This window comes from Lepisma saccharinum, chromosome 11 (genome assembly GCF_977018435.1).
Source record: "Lepisma saccharinum chromosome 11, izLepSacc3.1, whole genome shotgun sequence".
NCBI classification, from domain to species: Eukaryota; Metazoa; Arthropoda; class Insecta; order Zygentoma; family Lepismatidae; genus Lepisma; species Lepisma saccharinum.
In genome coordinates, this window is record NC_139239.1 from 65,343,518 (window position 1) to 65,363,335 (window position 19,818).

Consider the following 19,818-nt stretch of genomic DNA (forward strand, 5'->3'; position numbering starts at 1 on the left):
ATACAGCACAAATCTCTAAGGCAGTGGGGACGATTAGAGGGCACTTGCCCCCCCCCCCCCCCAGGATATCCACAATGCCCAAATCAGATCCATGGATATCATGGATATCCAGTCGTGGATGTATTATGTTAAACAAGGGTTTGGTCACCCTAAAGTCATCCTGTTGGCACTCTTAATTCTGCAATAAATGTCTCATGTATTCCATTCAATTGTTCATTTAATAAATATAGTTACATTCTAACACCAGTTTGCCACACAATGATAAACTGTACTAGCATGCGTCAGAATGAAATTCGGTGGAAAATTCCCGAACACCAACGTGGCAATCGCATCCACCTGTATATATACATCTTGGTTTTGAATTGTAATGTGACTTGTGGCTGGCGCGCAGAAACAGAATATCAAACATGATAAGACGGTGATTCCATTTAGAGTTTATTTATGTAATCCTTTTTTAAAAAATCGTAGATACAAATTAATCCCTGTCCTCTGAAGGATAAGAGAACAATTCGCTATGCCAGAAAAGGTAAGTAAAGCAAGATCGTATTTTGCTACGTCACATGTCACAATCTTTTAGTCAACCAACATGGAATACGTTTACTATTACCTTCTTAGTTCGAATCCTATTCTATATCTCTATTCTCACTGAGTTTACTATACGAACTCACATTCCGATGATTGTATTAGTTATCTAACTCCGTAGAATGAAATGAAGTAGGTTAGGCTACGAACTAACGTTTTTAAAAAATCTCTTCTGACCTATGTAGCTAAATTGTAACATTAGTAAATTGAACAGTTTAACCCAGCTGCAGTGACGGTTCACGTATATAGTTATTGTGCTCTTAATTTATATTATTTAATACTTTGTGTATTTCATAATGACTGCACAATGGTTATTATTGCAAACTTTAATTTCTGCAAACAAAATTTAGGACAATTGCAAGAACCACAAGGTTTCTAATATAGTAATATTTAATACACTTTAGAAGAAAATGCTCGATTTTTAAAGGTGACATGATTATATTTATTTATTTTATTTATTTATACAAGGACACTATTGCGTTAGTCAACTTTTCTTCTGTACGAAGTCTCGAGAAATAGATGAGCTAGATATAAAGAACTGTAATTTATTTTGTTTTATAATAATGATTAATATCATAGATCTTATTTCATTAGCCTAGTTGTATTCATATTCACATTCGTACAGCACCTAACAAAAGAATCTGAATTAATAAGAAAATAATCCCAAAGCATTTATGTAACAAACACGATACTACTAAATATCCTGAATCTACTGATAAAAACAATCACTTATTGCATACACATGCCTACAATGATGTTTGGGTCTGTTTGGTACACATTACTGGATGCGATTTGTCAAAGAATCGATCAATCATTTCGCTCTTAAAACGCAGGAGCAGAGTTTGAAGATCTTGTATCGTAAAAGAAAGAATCAGGTCAGCGACTGAACCAAACCACTTCATTGATCTTGGAGCAGGTGAATGACCCGTTCATGTTTCGTGATGAGTCCTTTCAAGCAATCTCTTGCTCTTGCAAGATCTTTTGTTAGGTAGGTCCGCTTCAGACGGAAGCATTTCTCCTTGTTTTGTTTGCATTCTACTTCGCTCGAAAAGGATATTTGTACAAATAAAAACAAATTTTCGTAAATGTCATCATAATTTTTAAGACAATTCAGAAGTAGCTCCAAACACTAAACAGGCTCGGATTTGGGGGTCTATAGCCCCAGGCCTCCATCATTAAAGGGAAAAGATTGCTTTGAAAAGGTCCACAAAATGAAAACAATAAGATTCTCGAAATGTGGTTAAAATAAAGTATTGCACCGTGCCATGAGGGTACATAGAGGGTGTGGAAGTGGGTCTCCAAACATTCTCGATATCGATCATGGTTGGAGTTGATGTGATCAGCACCACGTTTCGGTCGCTTTTATCCCTCCTCCCAGAGTTGTCCCCAGTACCCACCGATTGAAGGCTGTCATGGTCTCTCCTTCTTCTTCACTAGCAGTGGCGCAACCACGGGGGGGGGCAGGGGGCATTGCCCCCCAACCTTGGTCGGAAATGAGTTCTAGGGGGCAAGGGGGGGGGCAAACGTTGACGGCCAAGTGTACCTGCAGGGGGCAATTACCGCCCAGAACTTCAAATTTTATGCAAATAAAAATACTTCTCGTAAAATTTTCTTGCTCGCTTCGCTCGAACGATCTAAATGAAAAAAATTGTACAATTGATTGATTGATTTGTGTGTTTTCTTTAAGTCTACTTTATGCACAGAAAGGCTAATTGAGACTGAACCTATAGATTAAAGTGGGTTCCGAACCACTATGTGCCTCCACCGGGTATCGAATCCGGGACCCCTTGATCACAAGGCGACGATGTTACCGCTACACCATCGGGGAGGCACCAAAGTTGTAAATTATATAATGCCATGGCGTTCCGTGAAATTATTTGCGCCCTATTAAATTAATATTGATTTTAGCCTGCAAGAAAATTGGATTCAAAAATTTTCTTGCTCGCTTCGCTCGCAATACATCATTATTATCTGTAATGCATTGTAAATTGCCAGACAGAAATAAGACTTGTCTTAATTGATTTGTTTTAAATGCATAAACAATTGTTTGGAGCGTGCACATTTGAGAGACAATTTATGTAAGTTTTGCTGTTGGTTTATTGTGAGCTGGATGAATTGTGTAATGTATTTAAATAATATATGCTGTATATAATATTTATTAAAGAAACTTTGAATACGTACACAATTTAGTGTCCACGTCACTCCGCGTTGCATATATGTGAAACATATATCGTGCATGAAAGTTATGACAATGTAAAAAAGAATTATATTTGGAATGCATTTATCAAGCTTTTTCTGTCTTTCAAAAATAGTTTTTGTGCTTGTTTTCCGTTACTAATGTGAAATTGAATGTGTTAAAAAAAATATTCAAATCCTTTGTTCGAACACAAATGCTTTAGCACAAACTTCTACTCCCTTTTGCGTAATTTACGAGGATAATAACGTCTTTGATACTACCACTACTACTAATAATAATAATAATGTTGGTCCTGGGTTCGAATCCCAGCTTGGGCATGGATGTTTGCGAGTATCCAATCATAATTTTAATCATGTCATCACTCATCCCCATCTTCGCAAGTTAGCCACAAGTCGCACAAGAAGCGAAGTAAAATAAAGCAAATCAATAATAATAATAATAATAATAATAATAATGTTATAATAACATTATTAGTAACATTATTATTAAAATTATTATTATTATAATTATTATAAATTGGTACGTTTATCCTGGTACTTGCCCCCCTCCCCAGACAAATATTCGTGGTTGCGCCTCTGTTCACTAGTCGAACATAATTCAGTCGTCACCTGTGAGAAAGCAACACTAATCATCAGAAAATAAGAAGGTACCCGGTTTGACCCGACCTCTCGGTTCTACCCCACTCTCCCCTACCCAAGAAATGTGAAAATACGTGTATATCTATCACTAACTACTAAAAAGGGAGTACCCCTCCTTTTTCTGCCATGTACCTCTCTTAAGAAATTTTAAGGCACGCCACTGCCTCCTTTCCAAACATTAGTACCATTTCTGTATTCTAAATACAGTCAACATGTTCTAAATGTCTTCTTAACAATTACCTTACATGACATTACAACTCTTATTACTGTCATATTTCATTATGTTCAGTATGTTATTGGGGCATTCCAGCGTTAAGTGTGTGACATTTTACACACAAAATTTAAGGTTCTAGACATGAGATTGGGTTAAAATATTCATAATGAACCGTTTTCATAGAATTATTAAGTAATTGTGGTGCCTCCTAACAAATGAAAAAAATGAGTATGATGGCATAGACTGAATGCATGAAAAGCATTAACAAATGTGCGTTACGTGTGTGACGCTTTACAAATGTAGCAAATTTTGACTTTATTTGCCCGTGAAGCATTGCAGATGCTACTAACTTTTATTGCTGAAATGTACAACTTATTTACATTTACAAATATCTTAACCTTAATGCAATTAAAAAGAATAATAATTTCCATATGAATTCATTTTGTTATTTACATGGATAGGACTACTTTTCGTGGAATTCCCCTATTGGGTAGATTTCCAGTGCGAGGAAATTCTAGAGTTACTACTCTTGAAGCACCAGGATTGTATATACACCCTCAAGATCCAAAAAATTACAAGGAGATGCGGGTGTAGACACCAGACGGGAAATTTCTCCTCATTCTTCTTCAAATACCATCCACTGTAACGTTGCTTATAAAGGCTTCTTATTCAAGAGTTCCTGGTTCGATCTTCGTTGATGGCCTCCCCGATGGCGCAGTGGTAGCGCCTTCGCCTTGTAATCAAGGGGTCTAGGGTTCGATACCCGGTAGAAGCACATAGTGGTTCTTTAAACTGTAGGTCCAGTCCCGATTAACCATACTGTGCATAAAGTGGACTTAAAACACCAAATAAATCAACCAACCGATCTTCGGTGATGGTACAATTTAATCATTGATATCCAAATTGCCCCGTTCCTCCCCCCTCCCTCAAAGTATTGCTATGAAACAAACTTAGTCAATCTTTCTGTCGTTTCCATTGCAGTCCCTAACAGAAGTATGGAGAGTATGCAACAAGATCAGGGCCGCCATATTTCGGGTTGGCCTCAACTTGTGGGACTACTTCCTGCCACTGGATGCCACAAAATCTGGACTACTCTCAGGTATTGTGATTTTGCTTTTCTCCTGCATTAAAGTTTCTGGTTGTTTTAAAGATATAATGTTAACATCTACATTGAGCCTGCTCAGTCATGCTGAAGTAGTGTTGTTATTAAACAAATATCAACACCATAGAGTGTGTTTAACACTGACTACTTGGCGAGTGAAAATAATTTAATCAGTATTTTTTTATTTGTAGATTGGTTGGTTTAAGTCGCTCTTTTTGCCACTTTTGGCTAATCGAGCCGACGATGATAAATGACTATTGTGCGTAATACTGTACAGGAAATACAGGGCACAGTGGTTCGGATCTCACTTTAAACTGTAGATCCAGGCCCGATTAGCCTATCTGTGCATAAAGTAACTTAAAACAAAAAATGAACTCAATTCAAACATATAAGAAATGGTCAATTCAAGAAGGTCTGACTGAACACTCAAGGGCTTACGACAATAAATAAATAAATACAATTAAATGCAATTAAAATCCTACAAGAAATTCTTGGGAGAGGAGGTGAGATCTGGTTAGGGTGGACAAACCTTCCGGTTTTCCGGGTTATTCCCGGCTTTTAAAGAGTGAATTCATTGACCTGTAAAATGCTATCGGGACGCCTATTTATCTTTTTTCTTATTGTTGATTTGTTTTGTTTTGTTTGGTTGCTTGTTTTTTCCTTCCAAATCAGAGATATTTTCCATTTTCCTTATCTTTTCCTTCATACATATCGAAGTTGGCAACACCAGTCTATTGTTGGTGGGACTCAAAACTACAATACGATACAGCTCTCCATTATATTTCCTTCCAGCTCTGTAGCAATATAAGTGAGTGTTTATTGTTAACACGAAGGAAGACTGAACGGGTGGGTCTCCAGCGTGCCTGGAAGCGTGTCATTGTCGCTGCAGAGCTGGAACTGGAAACTTCAGTGCATGAAGGATAATAATACCGTTGTCCAAGATCGTCAGCCTTGTGGAAAAGGCCAAAATTGGAGAATATAATTTATTATATAATTAATAATAAAGTGTTCGGAAAGCTACTTTTTAAAGTAACCGAGTTTCAGTTCCTCATTTAAAAAGTTACTGTTACTTTTTGCTGAACATTTTCTTGTAAACAAATTACACACAATCATTGATCATTAATTGATGACTTGTATGTTTCTGGTACGTAATATAAGTCTTCATATATTATCATTACAGCAAGTAAATGATGAAAGAAGGGGTCCACTTGGCTTGAATAATTTTAATTCGAAAAGTCGTTCGTATGCCGCCTTTGCATGTGGTGGCATCAATTCCACTTTCACCTGTTTCTTTCTCTTTCATTGGAAGCTCAACAAGATGCATTCCTTCAACAATGACTTCTTTGTAGCTCGACTATCATTTTCCAAATGAATGCGGCACTCCACTCAAAACACTGAAGTCCTGGCGTGACGATATGACAAATTGCAATGAAACATGGATTTTCTAAATTTAGCATGCAACGAAGCCTCACTTCCTTGCCTTAGGCGATTCCACAAATCATTTCATCTTAGCTTCCAGAGAAGACAGAGTTGCCAAATGTAACCCTTTCCTCACGTTACAAATTTTAAAGATATGTATGTGTTGTAAAATAACTGTTGATAATGTTACTGCAAAAAGTAACTATGTTGCAAAGATACAGCTGGTTACTTTTAAAAGTAACTAGTTGCAGTTAGAATTCCTCAAAAACTTCCATTTTTATCCCTTTTTTTGGCTGACACACATGGTGGCTTTTTCTACTTCAGTTCCTTTACACTTGATGCTTCATTTGACAGGAACATTTCTCTTTTATTAATTTTAAGTTGAATGTTTCTTTTCAGAGTCACAATTCGTCTCGGTATTAGCTGGGCCCCTAAAATCGAGGATCGGAATAAATAATGAAGAAATAGGCGACCTCACAGATTACTTCAAGGTACAAGATGGCCGCGTTCATTATTCTCAGTTCTGCCGAGTCATCCACGAAAGCAGTAAGTAGGATTTAAAAAACTCCTGGTGCTAGCCTGATGTGTAATTATTTCTTGCCTGTGCTTCCTCACATTTTAAAATCAATTGTTTGTACCGTGATTCGCTTGCTGTTAGGTAGTTTGCGATAAGTTAACAAGAGAGGCATGCCTATTTTCTACAAAACAGAAAAAAGGATAGCCGTCGCCACTGTTAAATAGTCGATACCCCTATCCTCCTTCCCATAAACCCAAACAGAATTTTCATAATAATTATAGTCGAGCAAGAAGCACGTACACAAGGGTTTTTCCAAAATTTTCCATGTGAAGGGATATAGGACAATTTTAGGGGGTATGAAGGTAAATTTAGAGTAAAATGACCAAATGGGGTATTGGGCTTGTGGGAAGAATTTTATGGGTGATGAATAGAGCCCGGAAGTTTGGCAAAATGCTATATTTTTCCTACTGCATTTATTGATAAAAAAATATAAACAGTAGGAAAAAGAGAAAGGAAAAGAGGAAGAGAGAATTATTAATAAATGTGTGTATGTGTGTGTGTAATATCCTGATACGTGTTTAAAAGTTAATAGAACCCCCCCCCCAACCCCTCCATCACAATTTTTCAAATACCAGACTGAGTACAATTATAGTTTCTCTCTTTAAAAGTAAGCTCTAATAGTCTATTGCGATTTTTTTATTTTATTGATTGGGAAAATTCAGAAATGTTCTTTATTTCGAACATTGCTAGAAATAATTAACAAAAAAGTAATTGGTAAACAGTGTGTGAGTGATTAATTTGGAGATTTCCTCTTGCAGTACCAGACTTCGGAGACAACCCACCGTACACAACAGGACTTGAATGGGAGGACCCTTACCACGTGAATGTTATCAGCCAAACTGAAGAACGGAGACTCCAGCTCATTTTGACCAAAATTGCAACCACCGTCAACCAAAGGCGCTTGGTGCTTCGCCCGTATTTCCAGGATTATGAGATGGTAAGTTTTGCTCAAGTATTATCATAGAATAAGTAAATGGAGGGTATTAACACCGTACTCTCGGGGTGTGAAAGGTGACCTTTTTTCAGGACGCAGTCGAACGTTAACCTCTTTTCCTTGTAGTACTCCCTGGAACATTCCAGGCTCTGACCCTGGCAGCTCAGTTTTTACTTTTTTTTGGAGCATTGGTGGGGGGGGGATAAATCACTGTCTCCGAATATTCTCGTCAAGATTGTACTTCTTTCAATTTGTTTTTTAGTCAGCTTTATGCACAGATAGGCTAATTCCACATTTTAAAGTTGGATGAGAACCACTATGTACCTCCACAGGGTATCGAATCCGAGACCCGTTTATTACAACGCGAAGGAATTACCACTGCGCCATCGGGGAGACCCAAAAGTAATTATTTTTCCTTGTTTCACAAAGGAATCCACCACTTAGTAAGTAGATTAACCAGCTCAACCATCCAGACATAATATACTGGTTGACAATTGCTAAGGAACAAACACATATTGGCCCATATCTTTTTCATACACAACTCCGTGTCAGTTTGTTGCCAGAAGGAGACCAGTAGAGTGCAGAATGGGCGCAACGATTCCTTGCTGCCCTCTACTGGTCTCTTTCTGGCAACAAACTGACAAGGAGTTGTGTATGAAAAAGATATGGGCCAATATGTGTTTGTTCCTTAGTAATTGTCCACCAGTTTACTTAATGAATTATTGACTCATACCATTTACCTAGCTGGTTCACTTTGCAGCAAGTTTTCATCCATTGAAACCCAAACCAGGGTATTATTTTGAGATCCATATGTACATGCATACGCGAACACTCCTAACACACACGCTTGCATGTTTAAGTGCAATGTGATATCACAGTCAGGGACGAAATTAATGATTTCTAAGCCAATTAAACTGTCTTGAGTCTCGTTCTAGCGAGTAAATTGAGTCGGTTCTGTCTGTGGATTTGGGAAGGTGACACTAGTAGCGTAAAGTAACGGCACGTTACATTTGGTTACTGATATGATTTTTTAATGCGATATTACCGAGAAAGTACGTGATTTAAACATTCGACACTAGTGCCACTCCTTCCAGGTTCAAGTAGCAGGTGACACCAAAAGTTCCAGATTTCTTTCAGTTACATACTTGTTTGTCACTGATTGTACAATTCTTATCTGGGCAGAAATAATCACAAAGTCAATATCATTATCGAGACAAATTTCAAGAAGAAAGGTGAGTAAACAGTCAATACGAGGAAAACGCTACCCTCACTTAACCAGCAACGTCTAAAGTTATGGACGTGAACAAGTTGATAAGATAAGTGTATTATTTTGGTGACACAAGATATTGTCTTACGACTTGTGCCGAAGTCGAAAGAAATAACCAGCCCAGTTTATTATTTTTACTCCTTTGCATCCGATGACAAGTGACATTATTTCCGTAACATCTCTTGTTCAGGAAGAGGGCATTTTGCCGTGCCTCCTGAGTGGGAACTTTAAAAAAGTCACAAAACACATTTATTTCGCAATTGGAACATAACTTTGTCCTCTTTTCAAACATTTTGGGCACTAATAATCGAAATAGGCACGTTTTATGCACTGTAGAATTTACAAATAATGATAGTAGTACCCTGAAATATATCTGTACTGAAAATCCAAATCCGAACACGGGCAGAAATAGGCACTTAGGACAAATCTGGGCTCTTGTAATAAGAAAGAACATTGTGTTTAAAGGTCATGTGATGCACTGTTACCTTGATTAATTTGTAAGCCTTGTAGTTTTATTGTGTTTAGTACGAACTCCGGCCTTTCCTTGTCCTGGTCTTAGTATATGCGAAAATATTTACATATCATACATTATTTTCGTAGTGGATAATGCGGGTAGACCTTCTTTCTTTCAAAAAAAAAACTTTTCGACTTCTTCTAACACCACGTTAGTAAAAAAAATAGTGTATGTCCAATCGCCATTTCTTCAGTGTAACCATATTCCTAGCTTGCAAAATCTAAATCAGATTGTTTATTGTTTGCTACTAGTTAGACATTTTTGTTTTTTGTTTTTGGTCACACGTCATGTGGTCGGGAGAAGGGCATTCTCGCGTGGAGTACACGTCTCTCGCTCTCTCTCTCTCTCTCTCTCTCTCTCTCTCTCACACACACACACACACTTTGGAAGCCGTTGGGGTTACTCCGTCCTTCGTTATCTTGGACTGGCAAGATCGGTGTTCCCAGGAAAATTACAATTATTTTCGAACATTCCACAAAGGCCTCTAACTCTGCACATAAGGTAGTTATTTGTCCTTAGTATATATAGCCTAGATGACATGATTAGTCGTCCAAATCTAAATTATATGCATTAATTTTAAGGGTGGTGACACGAGATCGGTTGGTTGGTTGATTTGGTGTTTTAAGTCCACTTTATGCACAGTAGGGCTAATCGGGACTGGACCTACAGTTTAAATTGGGATCTGAACCACTATGTGCCCCCACCGGGTATCGAACCCGGGACCCCTTCATTACAAGGTGTCGACGCTACCACTGCGCCATCGGGAGGCACCTGGTGACAACAGAGAGAGAGAGAGAGAGAGAGAGAGAGAGAGAGAGGAATATAGTGTTTATCATTCATTCTCATCGCCGCTATTAATCAAAGAGGTCGAAAAGCGACGTCAAATAATCAAAAATAGAAGCAGAAATCTAATTACCATTCGTCCTCATCGTCACAATTAACCAAAGTGGCAAAAATGCAATGTAAATTGAGAAAGACTTCTTCATCATTTTATACCCGGTTCCTCATCGGTTGAAGCGCATTGCACAGTCCACAGTGGTTCGGGTCCCACCTGAAACTGTAGATCCAGTCCCGGTTAGCACGAAGCACAAAGTGGACAAACTTGTTTTTGACAGAATAACTACAACCTCTGACTCTTCAGATGATTCTATCATACGTAATTTCACAATAAGCAACAAAGTGGTCAGTTCGAGGACCTATTGCAAAAATCCTTGCTTTTTTTGCTGCTGGTTCAAACAAGATGGTTACAGTGCATGATTTGCATGTGTGAAGATGTTTATGGTTCTGTCTGTGGAGGTCATTGAACTTGTCGACAAAATCAAGGTCAGGCGAGAGTCATCTCCGATACAGATGCAAGTAACATGCGAGTGGGCGGGGAAATATAATGGAGCGAGGGTAGCAAATGACTCATACTGTGTACACAAGCAAATGGTTATAGCAGACAGCTTTGTATTTTTCTCGTCTACTCTACAGGACTACCAACTCAGTCACAGTGGCGCTTTACGTCAGAATCATCGGACATAATATTTAAAGTACCTATATGAAGGACTGGAACTCGGTGATTCATTGCTTGTCTTTCGTCTTTGTTTTTTCAGTTGGGAGATTGACACAGGATAATAAGGAACGAGACGGGGTAGAATTCACTAATTAAGTAGGTGAAGGGGTGACACTATGTAGGATTTGAACCCAGATTTCAGCGTTAAAAAAAATCAATTACATGTTCGTGTAAAGTACAGAATCAAGAGAGAGAGAGATGTGGCAAAGAGAGAGCGAGAAAGAAATGGGGAAAATAGAGAGAGAGAGATAGAAATGGGAAAAGAGAGAAAATAGATAGAGGAAAAAGAAATTGGGATGAAAGAGAGTGGGAAAGAAATGGAGAAAAAAGGAGAGAAAAGGAAATGAGGAAAGGTGAGAAACAGAGAGAGCGACAGAAAAGTGGAGAAAGATAGAATTTCCATTAGCAGAATTGAGGTGTTGATGAATCATTGCGATTAGAAGTATTTTTAATTTTTATTTCTGTTATTTAGCGTACCTTTTCTGTAATTTTTGGCTAATTCCGACGATTAGTATCAGTGGTGATTAGATGCAATTGATGAAGGGTCATTTACAAAGAACACCCATGCACAGCCAGCCCTTCAGGGTTCCCTACGCCAGATGAAAATATTTTTTTTGCGTACGGTTTGTCATGAGTTTATAGGACGCTGGTGCTTCCAATTAAGCAAGTAATCTAATTTTTCCTGACTTCATGGATTGTTTTGACATTCTTAAAAATTTCCGAAATTTGTGAAATTATATTCTAAGCAAAGTACTACAAATATTTCATTCAAAAATAGTTAATATGCATTATTCGTTTAAGTACAGTGAGAAAACATGAAGTGAAAATATTATTTCATTTCGTATGAAACAATATAAACAATGTAAATTCACTGCAGCGCCAACATTCAATGAACAGTAAACAAAAGAGGATTATGATAGAAAATGGTAAATATTTGATGGGATTAAAAATTGCCAATCCGATAAGTAAAAATAATAGTTTAACATTGAACACACACAGTTTTGTAATTACATGTATAATGAACGTCGGACCAGTGGCTCATTGGAGATAAAAAAGAAACAGCAACTTTGAAACTTTTATTAACCTCCCATAATTTTTGGCTTTAGCCTTCAGCACATTCTGCTTATTGCTCTTTGGTAATAACATGAAATATATATATATAATTGTAATCATCTTTATATTGCGATTATATAAGACAAAAATCACCGATTTTTTCAGACTTCTGATTTTCTTTGGTTATACGCCCTACGTATATTGATGTTCTAGACCCCGCATCATGCCCGCACCCATGTCGGGATTCGAATATGATAACTTCAATGGCGTTATCGAAACCCAACGCGCTCGCCACCGAGCCAGCATATCCTTACAAGTAGTAACGTAACTACGCTAGGAAGAGTCAGGAGAAGGGGTTCCTGCAAATAAGAAACTCTGGATCGATTTTAGCTCGGATACGAATACGATTTGGTTTAGGCTATATTAAACGTGGCTGCCCCCCCTTCCCCCGGAAAAATAGTTCCGTTCCGTTCCCTTCTGTCCACGCTCATTTTTTTTTCTGGTGTCGTTACTGCTTGGACGCCCTCTGGTGAAAAGACGCAAACGGGGAAGCGGATTACGCAAGCGTGGCGGGAAACCACGTAGGTTATGGCCTTGAAGGAGGGCGCTGTACCTTTGAGTGCAGTACATTGGACGCCCTTATCGGTTCAAGGGCAAAAAGAATAGTGAAAAAGCTTTATAGGGAGCAGTTTTCGAGGATATTTTTCTGCATTCAAGACCTAAAAATCATCAAAATATGAAAAATATGACCTAAAATTCCCTTAAGTACGCTACGGAACGAAACAAAATTACCCTAACAACAATAACACTTGTAATCTACAATTTGAGTTTTCTCGTGTGGCTTACCCAAGGCCCAAGGCCGACCCAGGAATGCCAAGAACTTGAGTTAATTTTAATACTGTAGAAATAGACATACATAGCAAATGTATTACAATTTTGTTTCAAATATCTATAAAAACTCTTTTTGTATCTTGGGGTGCAAGGGGGAGGGGACCTACGCTGAATGCACTCAAATGTCAACCTATGTTCCAGGTAGTGCATCCTGGGCTGAATTTATGTAGGCTAACGACACTCTGGCGCTTGGATCCAGAGCCAACATAATCCTTTTCTATTTTCGTGTCGTCCATATGTGCTGACGATTGTCACTTCATCTATTTCAGCATTTCACCATTAATTCAAATCGTCTCAATTAGCCAAAAGTAGCGATGAGTGACGTCAAATAAACTAAATCAAATTAATTCGTTTGTGTCTGTCTTATCAGTATTAAGAGAAAACTGTCCTGCGACATAAAGTTTGAAATATGTATTTGGCATTTTTCTATGTTGTATTGGATAATTTACATTGCATCATGAGTACAATAATTAATACCATACAAAACACGCAATATAATAGTTTAATAAAACAACATTCAAATAATGATGCATGTAATTTAAATATAATGCAACAACGGAAAATAATCAAATTTCACACTGCTCTTTCGTTAATTGACAATTTATTGCTAGTTTTAGGTGACCAATGGGGGGGGGGGGGGTCACACTCGATGTCTTAATCTGCACATGTTTGTAGAGCCTCAGCAACCCAAGTTGTTCCAACTAATCTTTTCCCTGGGAAACTATTAAAAGGGATTATTCAAAGAGCGAAGCTACACGCGACAGGTAACAAAGCTACACGTGTCACTTGTAAACAAGCATTCAGAATTAAATGCAACCTTTCGACCAAAGTGACACAAGCTATTGGTTTCTTATATGCGGTGAATGCTTTCTTATGGAACTAAGGGTACCCTCTGTCGCCTGTTGCTTCGGTCTGAAAGCTCCTTAAGAATAAATTTATTTGATTGTTATCATACACAAGATCCCAAAGTTCAAATCTTCTGAGAATTAAAACTCACAAAACTGAATTTTTTAGTAACTCTTTTACTGTATCAGTGGTTAGGGACTGGAATGCACTTTCACATGAAATGAGAAAATCAATTTCCATAGGTATCTTCAAAAGAAGATTAAGAGAAAGTTTCATGGAGTGATTTTTTTTCTTTTGTTTTGTCAAATTAGTACATGTTTAATAAATATTTGTAGTGGCCTGTTATGTATATAAACCTAGGTATGAGTGTGTGTACATGTATATATGTTTTATGTATTTCTTTGAATTACATATTTTACCGCTGTTGGTTTGACATGAAATGTATATGTGTGATCGTTATTTGCAATGTTTATATATGAATCAATTTATGAATATGTTCTATATTATGAACTTTTGTATGTGGTTGAGTGTAAAAAAAGGCATGAGCCTTAATCTCCGCCACAAATAAATAAGAGACAAATAAATAAATAAATAATAAATATGAGCGAAGAAACAAACAAAAAAAGCCACAGCTGTCCTCTAAAAAAAACTGTCGCCAAATATGAATTTAAAGCTGTTTTTCAGACTAGTTAATTAACTAATCGGATAAATAAGAATAAGTTCTGACAACCTCTAAGATACAAAGAAAGAAATGCCCTTTCAATTATTTTCACGGAAAAGAAAGAGAAAGATACCTTGAGCAGGGATTCATTCGGAATTTTCCCATTAGATGGCGTGAGTTCGTTTTTGATGGGGGGGGGGTAAGGATAATTTCAAAATGACCATAAGTTGGATCTCTGTGAGAAATTTTATGGGGTGTTGTTGGGGAAAAAATGGGAGTATAGGGTGTGTGTAGATAAATCACCGATCTCAAGGAGGGCAAACGCCTCCTTCGCTCCCGTTCATCCTTCCGGGTAACAAGGACTAGGGTTACCTTGGAGTTGACTTTGCGCTGGCGTTCTTAGGGTGAGGATTATAACTCCCTTTTCAGTACAGAGAGAGAGAGAGACGAAAGCGAAACTGTTGCGAAATATAAGGTAAAGTTCCCCGTGCATATAGCACCGTGCCATGAAGGCACATTTAAATTTAAGGGACGTGGGTGTTGGGTCCCATACATTCTCGATCTCTGCCATTTTAGAAGCGATGTGGTCAGCACCACGCTCCGGCCGCCTTTACACAGCATCGTTGCCCCCAGATACCAATGATTTGAGGCTGGGTGAGCCCCAGAGTCGCTTTTATGAGGGGACAAAACCGGAAAAATGCCGACCTTAGATCACCCACCCCGGGAATCGAACATACGTACATCTCCCACGTGGTAGTCAGACGCCTTACCGACTAGACTCCGCGAAATACATGTAGCATTGACATTTCTAATTATGAACTTCCTTAGCACACTACTACCTGGCAGGTTGATCGAAGCGTTCTTTTTACGCATTCTTACCACTAGAGCCGGTCCCCGTGGCGGAGCGGTTAGCACGTGGCGCTACGACGCCAGGGGTCCCGGGTTCGAATCCCGGCCTGGACATGGATGTTTGTTGTCCACTCATCAATTTCATCATGTCATCACTCACCCCCATCTTCGCAAATTAGCCAAAAGTGGCACAAGAAGCGAAGTAAAATAAAGCAAATCACTCACTACCACTTACCACTAGGTTAACCGAAACAGTGACGACAGGGGGAGTATCAGATGGCATGTATTTATGAGAAAAGTTCAGGATATCCTACAAGCCTGAACTCATTGGCATGACCACATGGAGAAGAAAAATTAATAGTTTCAAGTCTCACTGTCTAAAATGCTTTTGTTTGGATTGTTTTGCTATTTACGTCGCTTTCTGCCAATTTTGCCTAATCGTGGCAATGAGTATGAGCGGCGACCAGATTAAATTGATGTAGTGACGGTCATAAAAAACACCAGTGACCAGGAGACCACTCAAATCTTGGAGCTTCGACTGAAAAAACCAGCACTGCTCCAAGTTAGGGGGGTAGCGTGTAGGTTCGTATGAGTATTTAGGTAGTGTAAAGGCAGGGCATCGCCAGAAATTGTTGTAGGAGGGTGGGGGGGTCAGAGCGTTGATAACAATTGATTCATTTGGTTTATTTTACTTCGCTATTCTGCCACTCTCGACTAATCGCGAAGATGAGGATGACGTAGAAATTGGTGATGGGCACACATATTTTGACGTTTAATTCCTGGCTTTAAGTGTTTCAGTTTTTGTCTTAAGTCCACTTTATGTACAGAAAAACTAACCGGGACCGGACAACTACATGCTTCAATAAGGTATCGAACCAGGGACCCCTTGAAGTAATTCTTGAACCTCTCCTGGCGACGAATGATATCGGGCTATCGACCAGGCGAGTTGATTTGTGGATCCTTTTTCAAGGCGATGACTTTGCCTGTGTGCCCTAGTTTAGATGTTTCGAGGGTGATAGTCGAGTCCGCACATGGTTTCGCAGGGTACACGCTAAGTTTCTTGAAAAGGTAACTCTTAAATATATGAACGAAGTAAATTAACTTCTACAAAAATGGCAATCATATATGTAATGTAGCCATAATTGGCACAAAAGAGGCATATTGCAATAGAGATGGCATTTTTAAAATAAAAAAATAACACATTTTTTTAATGATTAAAAATAAAAATTAAGGCTACAGTACAGCATGTTATTTATTTTTCTCTTGCTTGATCAGTTTGCATATATACACTAAAAGTGACAATAAGAACTTTTATGGTTAACCAGAGGATATATGGCGCGTACCCTCGACTACAGCCCTGAAGTTAAGAAAACCTACCAGACCATGAAATTCCTGTTTTGGAAGGATCTGATCAAGGTGAAAGTTTTGGGACCCAGATTTCACAGGAAACACCTTCAATCGTGCATGAAGTCAACGACTCAAGAATTCCCTGGAGATAAGAAACTGAAATTTGAGGGTGAAAGAAAATAAAATCCCTTATCACCGCCAACTGAACGCTTGTGAGCGGGAATTTTTAGAAATCTTGTAAATCTACCATGTGCTCATCGCGAGGCAGTTCGCGGGCTTTCCTGACTCATTTCTGTTCGCCCGTGAAGCCACGTTGCCACGTCTCCGTAACAGGAACGAAGGTCACCCAGCACACCTGCTTTCGCGAGTTCTTTGTACCGTACCTCGCTTTGCTGGATCTGGAAAATTTTCCCTTAGGACTTAGGTTCTAGATCTCGGATCCAAGGACGTATTTACTTACCAAGTACTAAAATTAAATAATGAAAATATACTCGTTTAGCATTTATTGTTCAGTGACGTGCACTGAGGAGTAGCTAGTCTAGCAGAGATAGATCAATCAATCTCACATCTCGAATTATATTCAAATCACAATATTTATTGTCTTGTTAAAGCCACCACAGCTCATAATGCAACACCTTCTTTTCCACGCACTTCTCGTCCATCGGTGTTCTCCGCGGGCAAAGCAGGCTGGATACCCTAGCTCGCTCTTCTTCAGCCAGGCCAGTTTCCAGGTAGAAACGGCCGGCCCAAGGAAAAGGAAGATTTCGATCTCTACTTCCCTTGCCCCCCACGCCCCCCGCTACAATGGTTGAAAGCCCAGGCTTTCAGGTCCCCCAGTCTATCTCCTATAGGACAGATAGGGGATTGGTTTCTCATTTTTTTTTTGTAAATCCTCTAAAGAACACAGGGTAAAATTTTCTGCAGTACTTATGTTCTCTGTATTTACACAACCTTATATGTGTGTGTGTATAATATGGGATGTAGTTTTATTATTTATAAAATGGGAACGTGTTATGTGCAGACAATAATGTTATGCTTTCTTTCTTTTTTTTCTTTTTCAAATATGGAATATATAAAGATTAAATTACAATATGTGCTCAGGCTCTCTCTGACTCTCGTTTTAGTAGTGTTTTATTTAAATATACTAATATATTGGCCTGTAACAGTCATAAATACGGATGTATTTATTTGGGCAAGAGAACGCGTGTTCATATTGTTGTTGGTTTGGTTTATTTTACTTCGCTTTTCTGCCACATTTGGTTATCGCGAAAATGAGGATTGAGTGATGATATGATGAAATTGGTGAAGGGACCTCATATGAACAATCCAGGCCAGGATTCGAACCCGTGATGAGTGCGCATTCTTGTCCTATGTGTTGCAGTGAATAATGAAATAATTTGGAATGAAAAATGTATCTCAGAACTCAAAAAGTCAAATGAATATCATTGAAGAAACTACAAAAAAGTGTGTTGTGTTTTGTTTCCTGTCACCAAATCAACCAAGCTCGGGGGAGTGGTTATCACAGCGCGCTACGACACCAGGCGTTCCGGGTTCGAACCCCGACCCGGGCATGGGCGTTCCCTATGCTCGTCCCTTCATCAGTTTCATCGTATCATCTTCACAATTAACCAAATGTGACAAAAAGCGACGCTAAGTAACAAAAATGAAATCAAATCATTGATTGATTGCTCAAATTGGTTTATTTTACTTCGCTTTTCCGCCACCTTTGGTACAACAAAATAGATGAAGGAACACACACAAAGAACACAAATGGCCAATCCGAGATTCGAACCCAGGATCTCTGGCTTAGAGTCAAATCAAATAGTTTTTTTATTTTCGAATGTGGGTGGGGGTTACGTGTACTTTTTTCTAGTACTCATTCATAATTTTGCAACCTTTTCCTGTTATTGACATTCTTCTTTTTTGAAGGAATACTGGCCCTAAAGAGAGGAGGGGTGTGACTCACACCAACCCCCCCCCCCTTGAGCACGCCACTGACTGCTACCCCAAGTGTCGACGTCACCGCACGTCACTGTTATTGTTTAATCCATGGTTATTCATTTCCTCTGAACTTTTCGGAAGGAAAGGATTATATTAGGACCGTACGGGTTTGAATCACATTAGAAAGAAGATTCATGCACACTACTACTTAAAATAATATGCCTAAAATATTAATCAGAAACTTTACTTTTCTCCAACTGCCTCTAACATCACTGTTATTCAATAAATTTTCAATTCTTCATGTATTTGACATTAGTTTCATTGCCAGGGCACTTGCAAATTATTTCTATCTTCACTACAGGTAAGCTACATAATGAATATGCGCTGTTTTATCTCTATTCTTATACAGTGTTTTTACCTATAAGAAAAGGTAAAGTGCTCCCCTGTGCTTAGCACCACGCTATGAAGGCGTATAGGAGGTGTGTGGGTAACGCCCCACACTTTCTTGATCCGGTCCTGAGTGGGGGTGATGTGATCAGCATCACGCCCCTGACCGCCTTTACCCCCCCAGGGTTTCCCCCAGGTACCCATGTTATTCGACGCTGGGTAGGCGCCGGGGCCGCTTCCATCGTTAGAAAAGTTCCCGGATTTGAACCGGCCGGGGATCGAACCCGGGACCTTGCGCATGGTAGTCAGACGCGTTACCGACTGAGCCACCGCGGCATTCCTGTAATAATAATATATTAATTTTTATATTGTAATTAGTATTAATTTGATTTAATATAATTATTTTAATGTAAACATCATTATTATCTTTATTCCTGAGACACTTGGTTCGAACATATTTCTAGATACGTGCCTGCTCAGATCGGATATAAATTTTCCTGGGAATGAACCGTCGCATCGTAGTGAGGAATGAAGAAATTATTACAGACAGCACATGGTGATATCAGTGAAGAACGATATTATATTATGATGTATTGTATACATACAGTGATAGTGTCATCTGTTATCGTAGCCTATAAGTCAGTGGCGGATGCAGAAGTTACAGTTGGGAGGGAATTTCAGTCGGGTCATATAGGACCTCACCTCACCGAGAATCAATTCTAACCTATACGTACTTGCACTGTTTTATATAGAGTTCCATCGTCTAGATTTTAGCGTATTGTTTTGCAGAGGCCCAGACTGGAATGGTTATTATTAGGGTCCGGGACTTTATGTCCTATAAAAC

At 38.7% G+C, this 19,818-nt stretch overlaps 1 protein-coding gene across 1 annotated transcript in view; it reads left to right on the forward strand.

The window, feature by feature from the left end:
• Nucleotides 1-374: 374 nt before the first annotated feature.
• The window catches only part of LOC145994870 (uncharacterized), a 52,137-nt gene continuing 32,693 nt past the window's right edge, over nt 375-19,818 (forward strand). Inside the window, exons 1-4 of the mRNA XM_083131294.1 lie at nt 375-526; nt 4,613-4,730; nt 6,552-6,698; nt 7,488-7,666. Of these exons, the coding sequence (XP_082987420.1) occupies nt 515-526; nt 4,613-4,730; nt 6,552-6,698; nt 7,488-7,666 (456 nt within the window). The 5' untranslated portion in view covers nt 375-514. The remainder of the gene's footprint in view (nt 527-4,612; nt 4,731-6,551; nt 6,699-7,487; nt 7,667-19,818) is intronic.